Source organism: Megachile rotundata, chromosome 5, assembly GCF_050947335.1.
Source record: "Megachile rotundata isolate GNS110a chromosome 5, iyMegRotu1, whole genome shotgun sequence".
Taxonomy (NCBI): domain Eukaryota; kingdom Metazoa; phylum Arthropoda; class Insecta; order Hymenoptera; family Megachilidae; genus Megachile; species Megachile rotundata.
The window spans coordinates 8358844-8371080 of record NC_134987.1 but is presented as its reverse complement, the minus strand read 5'-3'; the positions used below and the strand labels follow the sequence as shown (position 1 = coordinate 8371080).

The following is a 12237-nucleotide window of genomic DNA, read 5'->3' as shown; positions in this document are numbered from 1 at the left end:
CTTAAAATGTCGGTACAATATAGGTAGCTATAAAACATTAACGTTCGACTTCATATAACGAGATCCTCTCAACTGTGCAACCCATAAGTGGGTTTGAAAGTGTTAATAAAGACCTTAATTCAAACTTTCTCTAATAAATGTACTGTATCTCTTCCCTTACATCAGTTTCCAATTTTTGTAGAATCGACAAAATTTCCCGCTTTCGAATTCACCCCGGCATCTCGAATGATCGTTGACTGCAATCGAGATGTAATCAAACGATTTGTTGTCTCGTTATTTTTAACGGAGGATCACGCGACCGTTTTTTCGAATGCACCGCTGTCGGCGTCGTTTGTTTGCGTTAATTGTATAAATAAAGGAGGGTCATGACTCACGGCGAACGTCGATCGGGCACTTGGTGAATTTTCCCCGAGGAACCTCGAGGAGCAGGGTGACGTTCAGGGTGAACATTTGTGCGAAATTGTGAAACATTGTACGAAATTGTGAAAACGGGTAAGAGATTTTAACGGTCGATGATGTGGTTGACGTACTGACGGACGTGTGACGAGTGACGAAGGTCAATGTTACGTAAAGTCAGTCGTCTGCGTCATCGGTTCCTGGCTCGTCGAGCCTCTTTAGCATCGAGCAGACACGTTCGATCAAAACGTATCAGCGTTGCGTCATAAATACGATATCGTTTACAACATTTCTTCGTGTTCGCAACATGGTGAATAGAGTTCAATATTCGTTAATTCGAGGGTCTTTTTTCTTCGCAGTCTGATTAAAAATCAGCGTTGCGTCACAAATACGATATCGTTTACAACATTTCTTCGCGTTCACAATATGGTGAATAGAGTTCAATATTTGTTAACTCGAGGGTCTTTTTTCTTTAGAGTCTGTCACAAATGCAATCGTATTTTTGGTCGGATTAACGAGGCGAAATGGGAACGATCGGGTAAAAAGTTTGATCGCGTATTCAAGGATCCGTTATTTTGGGAATCAATGGAAACCGACTGTCAACAACTCGCAAATAATTACATAAGGACAGATATAAATCCGTGCCAGATTCTGCTCCGAATTCTGTAAACTCACCGGTGAATTCCGTGTAAAGAGATATTTAAAGTCGATCCCTTGCGCCCAATCGTATTATAAAACACCTCGCACCTAACATTTACAAATACTTTATAAAATGCATTCGCATTTTCACATTTAATAGGCGTATTGTGTACAAGTTCTTTTTTGTTACTATGTTGTCAGGGTTTTACAAAATGGCTATATAGAAGGAGGACGTACTATTTGCATTGTCATGTCATTTGTTTTTGAGTGATACTCTTTTAGGATTATAAAGTGGTGAAAATTTAAAATTGAAAATTTAGAGAATTGCTCATTTTTCAAATCTCTAAATGAATCCATGTTTTTGGAACTTTAGAGATAGAAGAATTTAGAATCTCTTAAAAATTTGAGAATTTAGAAAATTGGAACTTTAGGATTTTGCAAAATTTGAGAACTTGAAAAAATGTAGTAATTTAACAATTTTTGAACCTGCAAATTTGAACTTATAGAAATTTGAGCAAGCAATGGCAATAGTGAAAGTAATAGTTTTGGAAGTGATTTAATTTTTCTAGCGAAAGGATTAAAGGCTATAGATGCCGTAGAGCGCGGAACAAGCCTTCAGATTCTATCTTTATCCTTGCTGGCTCTGCTTGCCAAACGACAGTCGGCTTACCTCTGCTTCCATTACCCATATCTTGACATTTTCACGGATTTTGCAGCTGTATAATTTCAACATATTATCTTACAAAATCGCGGGATACCGATATTAACGCGTTTGACGTAGTGCCGGTGCCAAAGATCCGCGTCAACTTTCGTTTGCATTATTAATGACCGCGTCCATCGAAACGAACAACCAATTCCCAGCATGACATCCGAATTTTCCAATTTATCCGACAAATGAATTTCCAATTATTAAATTTCTATTTTCCTTCACGAATTTACATTTTCCTTTGCGAATTTTTATTTACAATCGCGTATAATCTGATGAACTTTACGATTATATTTGATTAGAAATTTTTTGGGGAAAATTCTTTTAGAGAAACAAAAAATAGCACGATACACTTTTCCCAGACTGACCGTTTTCATCTAGCGGCGAACAAAAGCGTAATGATAAAATCTCGTGCCAAAAAGCACCGGCGGCATCGGTGACGTAACTGTGAAAATTTACGACATGCTACGAAAATCCCTATTTTCTTCGCGCATAGTAACGTGGACCCATTAAATTTCACTTTGAACCTCGTATAACGTGCGACACTCTGCTGCTTTCAATCTCTGCCTTTCGACTTTGACTGACGGCAGATTTAACACAGTAGCGGATAGAAGTTTTTGGACACTATCATGTGTCTGAGGTCATAAATTGCTTGAGGTGGAAGTATCGAATAACCTACCCTTAACCCAATTTTTACTTGAAGTTCCATTCGAGGAAGATGTTGAACACGGTAGGCTTTTCTATGAAGAATAAAGCTTCGGGTTTAGCTGTATTATAGTACAGGAAGTTGGGCTGTGTGAATTTTTGGGTCTAGAGGTCAGGTGATTTAAGGAGTGTGTAGATTTTTAGATGGAGAAATTTTTGAATGCAGGAATTTGAGAATGTGAAGATTTTAGGTTATGTGAATTTAGAAATATTGAAACTTGCGGTATAAGAATTTGAAGATATAGGAATCTAAAGCTTGAAGAATCTACATATCTATAAAAGAAATGTGGGGATATAACAAACAAATTGTAAAACCTAAAAGTTCTCAAACTCTCAAATTTCACTTCTATATTATCAGCTACTAAATCCCAGTCACAACAAACTCTACTATGGTGATCATCGGCGTGCAGATAGAAATGTGTCATAAATATTTATAAATTTTTCGTTTCTTTTTTCTTTCCTTCATCGCAACGAATAACCGATAAAAATACGTTTCGCTCATCCAATATATAAATATTTTCAAGTGTTGCTCGGCGCAAAGCCGCCTACTCGGCGCTAAACTTAGAAACCGGCCTGGTCCCAGGTACTGCCTAGAAAGATGATATCGACATTTTCATCGACCGAGATTTTACGTCCTGTGTGCCACAAATTGTGACACCAAGATCTAGATCTCGGGACATTATTCAGCCGCGAAAACTTTCTACAGAAAAATCATGGAGCCACGACGATGCGTCGTGCGATTCGTGCTTAAACTTGAAACGCAAGTGGTACGATTTGAATTCGCCTCGTGGACGAGATAACTCGTCCTACTGGTTAAGAGCGTGTAAAACACATTTGTTCTAAGATCTATTGCTTTCAATTTTGTCGTTGCAATTGTATTGGTAGTAGAACGTGTGGCGATATAACGCGTGGCAATGCAATGTGTAGAAATGCAATATATTGGAATTTAACGAGAGGTGATTCCACACGTGGTAATATAACGCGTGACGATATTACGCGAAGTAATCGTACGCAAGGTGATTCGGCGCGTAGTGATTCTACGCGTGGCAATATAACGCGAGGTGATACCACGCACGGCAATATAACGCGAGGTGATACCACACGCCGTAATTCCACGCGTGGCGATACAACGCGTAGTGATTCCACGCACGGCAATACAACGCGTGGCGATACAACGCGTAGTGATTCCACGCACGGCAATACAACGCGAGGTGATACCACACGCCGTAATTTCACGCGTGGCGATACAACGCGTAGTGATTCCACGCACGGCAATACAACGCGAGGTGATACCACGCGCCGTAATTCCACGCGTGGCGATACAACGCGTAGTGATTCCACGCACGGCAATACAACGCGAGGTGATTCCACGCGCCGTAATTCCACGCGTGGCGATACAACGCGTAGTGATTCCACGCACGGCAATACAACGCGAGGTGATTCCACGCGCCGTAATTCCACGCGTGGCGATACAACGCGTAGTGATTCCACGCACGGCAATACAACGCGAGGTGATTCCACGCGAGGCGATACAACGCGTAGTGATTCCACGCGTGGCGATACAACGCGTAGTAATTCCATGCGTGGCAATACAACACGCCGTAATTCCACGCGTGGCGATATAATGCGAAGTAACCTTACGCAAGGTAATTCGACACGTAGTAATTCCACGCGTAGTAATCTAACGCGTAGTGATCCCAAGCGTGGCGATAGAACGCGTGGTGATTCCATGCGTGGCGATATAACGCGTGGTAACTCCATGCGTGGCGATATAACGCGAAGTAACCTAATGCAAAGTGATTCAACGCGTAATACCACCATACAGTTTGTAGTAACCTAACGCGTGGCCAAAGCTAATTTGTAACTTTCTATAAATCGTACTTGGTAGCATCCTATCTATTTCTTGTTGGCTACTTCGTAGCATCGTATTTTGGAATACATTCAAATCACTAACACTTCGTTTAATTTTCAAGGTAGATTCGATATCAGTTTCTCTCCTTTTTCTACAACCATCATTCCATCTCGTTTTCGACGTTTCAGAATAATCCACCGAATAGAATAGTTTTTGGTAATATACGAAATTCTGTAATCAGGATGATACTGACATAATTTTATGTTTAAGAATGTTTAAACACGAAGTATTGTATGTTGGAATGCATTCAAGTTACTAATACCTCTTTCAATTTTCAAGGTAGTACCGGTTATCTATAACGTACGTCTCTGTTTAAATATCCCAATCGTCACCGCTTATAATATTCCCAAAATGATCAGTTACTGGATAGACAGCAGTGATTTATTAAAATTTTGTTAGGTAGTTCATACTTCGATGCGTATCTTCGCGCTCATTTTCAAAGCTAATCGATAGTCGATTTAAATCGATCAATTCTCGATCAGTTTGGTGTCTATTTTCCGTTCAGGTTATTCAACGAACACGCTTGTTGTTTCTGAACACCTGTCATTGTCTGAGCACGCGGCTGACCCAACGCGGTGTGTAACGACTTTGACAAGATCTTGCATCACCTGGGTCAGATATTTTTGGTGGTCGCGTGGCGTTAAACCCTCTTTGCTAAGCTTCATGCTCGGTTATCTAATACTCCGCGCCTTCTTTTGGCACCGCGTGTTTTGCATAGCGGGGAACTCTCGATGAAAAATTCCTGGCAGCCGAAGAATCGGTATAGAATCGAGCCAGACATCGAATTCATACGTGATCCGAAAGCATTACCGAATTACCTTCGATCGTGTTCTATCGCCACGTGTTACATTGCATGATGTTATATTACCACGTGTATTATCACATGTAATACCACATATTACCACACATTATACAGTCACGTATTTTTATCACTGGTACAGAAATTCTAAATCAAATCCTATATAATTCAAAAATAGTGTAAATTCTACATCATGATGTAATTCAATACACAAAATAATAGTTAGCACAATTGTCTCAAATCTAAAAACGTCAGACATGTGGTCGATCGAAACCTTCCTTATCAAATTTCAATACAATTTCCGTACCTTGAAAAATCTATAAAAATCGAAAATGTTATAAAATTAAATTCGACACGTTTCAGGAGTGCAAAGCGAAGATGAGCTAGAGGTGCCGCCGGAGGATTTATGTCGACCGTACATTGAGAAGGCATTGAAGGACCTCGGTACAGGTAATGTTCAGATGTTGAGGGATCTTCATCTGGAGCATAGCAATTTCTAGAATGTTACGTTTGAAGGATCTTTGGAGCAGACCAGTGCCGAGGCGGGGACCGATGCCGATAAACAGAGTCAAGAAGGAGAAGAGGACGATGACGGACAAGCAGCGAGCGAGGAAGTAAGTCGAATCAAATTGAAATTTTAAGGGTTATGCGATCAAAGAGAATGATTTTTTGGTGTATTTTCAGGATGGCGAGCCAGAAACCGATGTTTCGAAAGAGGATTTGGCAACGGAGGAAGATAAACAGGAGTCTGTAGAGGCTGAAGCTGCGGAGAGTACGGAACAAGCTGAAGAGGAGTCTGCCAATGCGTCCGCGGAGGCTGAAGATGGAGGAGAACAAAGTGCCGAGGCAGATGAAACCGAAGAAGGTGAACATTATTTTAATCCTACAGTGATAAGGACCGGAGAATCAGAGCTCCTAATATTTAATAAAAAATGAAGTTGACCTTCATACGACCTCTACATGTGCATCAACAAAATTTTTACATCAAATTATGTTTCTCTACAAAGCAACTTTGGTCTGATACATTCCATCAGCACACATAAATTATTTAGCCAAATCTACGCCTGGAATGTACACCAGAAATATACACCAGAAATGAATACCAGAATAATGTATTTTATGCAGATGAAGAGTACATCTACAATATATGAGTCTATCTATGAATAGTCAATATACGAATCTTCAGTATATCATATCTTGATTATATTCCCAGTAACCTTCCAGTAACCCAAGTATTATTTCTCAACAGGTGAGACTGAAAAAACAGAAGAGCAGTCTGCGGAAGCAGACCAAGGAACCGAGGAGGAGAAGGAGGAATCTGCGGAGAACGTAGAAGAGGGTGCTGCAGACTCGGAACAAGAAGAAGCCGAGGAGGATAAGTCTGGCGAAGAAGCGCAGGAGGACGAAGGAAAATCCGACGAAGAAACGCAGGCCGACGAAGAAGCGCAGACCGAGGAAGTGAAATCCGAGGAGGAAGCGCAGACTGACGATGGAAAATCCGACGAAGCAGAGGCCGATGAACAATCGGCCGAAGAAGCGAAACCCGACGAGGATCAGTCCGAAGAAGCTCAGGCCGAGGAGCTGAAGTCCGAGGAAGAAGAGAAAGCCGAGGAAGAGGCTGACTCGAAAGCCGAAGAGACGGAAGAAGTAACGGATGCCGAGTCCAAAGAAGAAAAGGACGAGGACGCACAATCCCAGGAACAGGAAGAAGAAGGGAAAGAGAGTGCTGAAGGTCAAGAGGAGAGTGCCGAGGGCCAAGTAGACGAAGAAGCGAAGGAAAGCGAAGAAGCTAAGGAGGAGTCTGAAGATGCCGCGGAAGATGTGACCGAAGAAGAAAAGGAGGCTGAAGAAGAAGGTAAATCAGCGGAAGCAGAAGAAGGTAAATCAGCCGAAGAGGAAGGTAAATCCGCGGAAGAGGAAGAGAAATCCGCGGAAGAAGCGAAGTCGGATGACGAGGAAGCTGATGAGAAACCGAAATCTCGTGCCAGACGAGAAGTAGGCGAAGAACCAGGGGAGGACGGTGAAAGCGAGGAAGAAACAGCCGAGGACGAGGAACAAGAACCTACACCCGAGGAAGACCTGATCCAAGAAATTGTGGTACCGGAGAACTTACGACCAAGGGAACACATAAATCAACTGCTGAAGTTGGATGAAGAAAATGAGGATAAGGAACGAGCTATCGAAAAGTTAGCGGATATTATTCTCAAGGACTTGAAGAAGGTATACGACAATGCCATACAGCCTTTGGAATCTTTATACAAATACAGGGACTTGAGTAACAGACACTTTGGTGGTGAGTACATTTCCCAGAATATATATAAGAGTTCAGAAGACTGCTTTCGAAAAACCCTATACTTCAAGTATGCACATCAACATAACGTTGATCGAAGACATTCATCTTTCCAGATCCAGAGATCTTCTCCAAACCGCTGATACTATTTATGGGTCCCTGGAGCGGCGGTAAATCTTCCATCATCAATTACTTGCTCGACATAGAGTACAGACAGACATCGTTAAGGACAGGTGCGTAAGTAACGAGAACTTTTTGAATTTGTTGTGCGAGGATGCTTCGACTCGTTTCGTTCAACGCTTAACTCAGTCGGCTGTGATCACGCCTTCAAAAATAGTTTTAGAAAATTAGCGGTAGAAGCATGCTAGGAGCATGAATATACAGATAGTGTTTAGGTGGTTTGAGAGAGTGCTTAGAGGAGCAATGCAAAACGGCAAATGGAAATGACACAGGAGCCGAGCCATCTCCGGCCTACTTCAATATTCTAATGCACGGCGAGGAAGAAGAGATCCTTGATGGCACCCAGCTTGCAGCTGACTGGACATTCTCAGGACTGCAAAAGTTCGGGCAGGGTTTGCTCGATCGTCTGAAGGGTTTACGGCTCGACAACAAGCTGCTGGAAAAAGTGAGTACCTCTTTCAACGACTTTATTCTAACCTTTTCCTGATGTAAATAGTCTATATACAGGTCAGCAAGGAACTAGGTGATTAAATCTCTGAACTCTTAAATCTTCGAAACCCTATCATTTTTTATAACATTCGCATTTATTTTTATATGACCTTTCTCCACCCATTGCAAAAGTAGAGTAGTCTAACTATTTTCCTGTCATACTATATAAATTGCGTGTCAATTGCACCGTCACTGTAATTTGTACGTGACAACAGGTAAATATCGTCGAGATACCAGGAATCCTAGAAATTCGAAAGCAAGTCCAACGTTTGTTCCCGTTCAACGACGCGTGTCAATGGTTCATCGACCGTGCGGACATAATATTTTTAGTCTACGATCCATCGAAATTGGATGTCGGACCAGAAACAGAGGCGATCCTTGACCAACTGAAAGGAAGGGAACATCAGGTAAGCATCGACGGACGAGTTTCAGCTGTGCGTTAATATAATGTGTAACGCGTACTTCCGAAAACAGACGCGCATCATTCTTAACAAAGCTGATCAAGTAAAACCAGAGGAACTGATGAGAGTGCAAGGCGCTCTAATCTGGAATATATCGCCGCTGATGTCCAGCGCTGAACCACCGATAATGTACTCCACGTCGTTGTGGTCGTTGCCATACGAGGCTGGTGCGCCTACCAGATTATTGTACGCTCAGGAACGTGCATTCCTCCGAGATTTGCGAACTGCCATCGACAAGAGAGTTGAGCACAAGATAGCGAGCGCCAGAAGATTCGCTGTAAGTTACCATTCGAGCTATTTTAGATAAATCGATAAGAGTCATACCTTCTTCGTACTCTAACATGTCACCCTAATTTCTAGTTGCTGTATCATGTCTTAACATTTGCAGGTACGAGTGCGCAATCATGCTAAAATGGTAGACTGCTATCTAACCACGTATTACAATCACAAAACATTCTTCGCAAACAAGAAGGAGATCAGCGACAAGATCGTTGAGAATCCTCAAGATTACCATATCTACGAGGGACTGAGTACTCTGAAAAACATATCACGTTACGATCTGCCTGATCCGGACGTTTATCGAGACTTCTTCCGACTGAATCCTCTTTACGATTTCCCTCTATTGAGTTCCACGTGCACATACTTCCGTGGATGTCCGATCAATAGACTAGACGTGGCGATTGCCTACGATCTGCCAGAGCTCGTGGGTAAATACAAGAAGTCCGTGGAACAAGTCATCCATGAGTACGAAACTCCTTCTAGTTGAGTACAATTGAACGTTCTGAAACAGAGCTCTTGATATCTGATACACCGAGGTGTGCAGTGAGAGCAAATTGTACGAGATAAGAAAAGAAAGAGAGCGACAAGGAAACAAACGTTTATACTATTAAGTTTAAGTACTCGAGGCGGTACAGAGAATGTTGTTTATTGTTTCTCTCTCTCAACTGTAAAACAGCAAAAAAGTAGGATTGGATTGCCCTTAGGTGAACAGAAAAGCCAACTGGCTCCTAAGACAATGCAAAAGAATAAAGTAACACTTTTAAACAGAGCTCTCCTGAAATACAAACTTGCACGAATATATTTAGACCAGACGGGCGAACAGAAGAGACGAAGCTGGTTGGTTCTTCCATAGGTAAGCAACAATGAATATTGGTGACACTACGAAACAAACTATTTGATCATCGTAATGCTTAACATACTTTTAAGTGTATCGGTGGATTGGAATGTCAAAGGTTTTTCAAGATAATACTTGTGTTTGGAGGACAGTACGAGTGTTACCATTCCAATCTAAATAAAATAGAAAAAAATTAAAAAAAAATATGAATAGTGAGTCTCTTTTGAATGTGTTCGAATGCAGCTTTGGATCAGACACGTTTGGAAAAAGCATCACGATAATAGTGGGGTCCTATGATTTGATACATCAAATCTTGCAAATAAAGTGAACTCGCGCGACAAACTTTGTCGAACCTTAGTGTAATGGTTGTGCCAGCTATTATACAGCAGCGTGACTTCAACTGTCAGAAGACCAGACAACTGAAGCAGTAATTACATATTATTAAGTATGTAAAATGTATAAAAATATTTCCATTGAGAAAGAGACAAATGATCTCTTTTTTGAGGCTTTTTGTGAAATACCTTGTATAAACAAATTGTGTTCTTATTAAAAGTTACAAAACGTTTATTAAAAAAAAAACAAGAAAAAATTATTAGTTTCTCGATAACATTTTCCCACATTGAAGCATAAGCTATATTTTTAATGTAAATGAATATATTGTTTGTTTTAGTAAAAAAAGAAAAAAGAAAGTTGATTTCTAATGTACCTCGTGTAAATTAAATACTTCTTACACAATATTTGTTGGTTTGCATTGTATTATTAATGTTCACACGTGTGATTGGTTCTTGCAAATATGCAGATTGTTAGCATTGTTATGTTGCAGTTATTATTACTCTCGTTTAAATTATACAAAATTATGTTAATTACATCTATCACGTTAAGTGAACATGTTGATTACATTTAATTTATGTACTTAAGTTAAGTAGACTTAATTTATGTATTTTTCAAACAGGAATATACGTTATGATTGCCATCTGTGTGAACATGACATCTTGATCCTAAAGACTACTCACATAATAACAGTTAAAAATATAATAAACATTTAGATAAAATGAATAGTTTACTTAATATCTTCAAGATAATATAAGAATAATCTAAGTTTCCACAAAAGTACATAAATTAATCGAGTTAAAAGACCTTACAACTCTTTTCATAGCTATTTACAAAATCATAACAAATTAAAAGATAAATACTTACATTTGGTGTAACTGCACGCAACCATTCATCAGCTTGTTCATCAAAGTCAAATTTACAAGCGAGTCTCAAATCATTAGCTGCTTCTTCAAAGTTTCCAAGTAAATGATTAGCTCTTCCCCTGAATTTATGAGCAGCTGCACTATCCGGATTTAATTCCAAGGCACGGTTACAATCACGAATGCAAGCATTAGGCTTATTTAGCAGTAAATAAATTTGTCCACGTTTGGCATAAAGTAAAGATGCCTGTGGATTTAATACAATAGCTTCTGTGTAAAGCTCTAAAGCCTTCTCATAATCTTTTTCTACAAATGCTGATACAGCTTCTGCACGTTTGGCTTGTGATTCTGCAATTTCTTCTTCGGTTGGTTGTAAAGTAGGATTTCCCATCTTTTGTGGAGCATCTGTATCTGGTTCTAAAACATTAAATAAATATCAGCAACTAAAGATATAAAATATTTCTGTAAATACTAAAAGAAAAAATTATATTTACCAATAACTCCAGTCATATCCAACTCCAAATCACTTTCCTCGCTTTCTTCTTCTGGCTCAGGTTCAGGTTCAGGTTCTACTTTAGGCTCTGGCTGAGGTTTAGTTTCCGGTTCTTTGGATACATTTGCACTTTCTGATTTTTGAGACGGCGATTCATCTTTTGGTACTTTTCCTCCAAAATGTTCAATGAACGTTTTTACAAAAGAAAGTTCAGGTTGATTTAACATTGTGGGACGTGTCATGCACAAGTCGATAAATAGTTTTAGTTGTGCAAGATGCTCTGGTGTCAAGGGAAGAGACATTTTGCCACCTGTAAACAATAATTAATAATTAGTTTTAAACAAAACAGTATAAAATAGGTGAGAATATTAGAATATTACAACTAAAAGCTACAAACACACGCCATTTTATCGTAAAATAACGTATTTGTATAAAATGCATCAAATACAAAGCGATAGAACCTATATCTTTTACACCACACTTTCATTTTATAGCCTATAATATTTTACATCTATTAAAACAAAATTAAATCGACAAAGTTATGAAAGCCGGTGACGGATAATTGAAACGTACCTGCGTCTTTAAATATTTCTCAGGAACAACAGAACTTGACGTCAATTTTAATACAGAGTACGAAACAGATTTTGCAGAAATGCTTGATCTACTCAAAATACTGTCGTTAATTGTATTTCCGATACAACAAATCAATGTTATACAAATCACAACAAACTGCTCAGAAAATTGGTACGAAATAAATACGTTCCAGTTTCACCCGATCATAAAGCTCAATACACATTCCTCGCGATGCACAATTTGTATAATCATGCTTGTTTACAAGTGACTCTACTTGCATCATTTCT

The 12237-nt window shown here is 39.7% G+C and overlaps 2 protein-coding genes across 5 annotated transcripts in view; one reads left to right on the top strand and one right to left on the bottom strand.

Annotated features, from left to right (window-relative positions):
• The window catches only part of LOC100877631 (uncharacterized), an 11688-nt gene extending 1024 nt beyond the window's left edge, over positions 1–10664 (top strand). The window contains exons 2-11 of one of the 3 annotated variants that reach the window (XR_013038187.1): positions 5521–5607; positions 5674–5771; positions 5842–6022; positions 6407–7450; positions 7564–7680; positions 7843–8072; positions 8332–8523; positions 8591–8854; positions 8966–9709; positions 9784–10664. Coding sequence is in view for 2 of the 3 variants with exons in the window: in XM_012291356.2 (XP_012146746.2) it covers positions 5521–5607; positions 5674–5771; positions 5842–6022; positions 6407–7450; positions 7564–7680; positions 7843–8072; positions 8332–8523; positions 8591–8854; positions 8966–9343 (2591 nt within the window). In the remaining variant the exon portion in view is untranslated. Of the gene's footprint in view, positions 1–5520; positions 5608–5673; positions 5772–5841; positions 6023–6406; positions 7451–7563; positions 7681–7842; positions 8073–8331; positions 8524–8590; positions 8855–8965 lie in introns of all 3 variants that reach the window. The other 2 variants (XM_012291356.2, XM_012291357.2) reach the window with 2 other exon arrangements.
• Positions 1–12237, bottom strand: part of LOC105663314 (putative protein FAM10A4) — a 19178-nt gene extending 6941 nt beyond the window's left edge. The window contains exons 1-3 of one of the 2 annotated variants that reach the window (XM_012291358.2): positions 11951–12237; positions 11379–11687; positions 10889–11301 (exon numbers count right to left, since the gene is read on the bottom strand). In XM_012291358.2, the coding sequence (XP_012146748.1) occupies positions 10889–11301; positions 11379–11679 (714 nt within the window). In that variant the 5' untranslated portion in view covers positions 11680–11687; positions 11951–12237. Of the gene's footprint in view, positions 1–10888; positions 11302–11378; positions 11688–11757; positions 11834–11950 lie in introns of those variants that run through there. The other variant, XM_076531806.1, reaches the window with a different exon arrangement.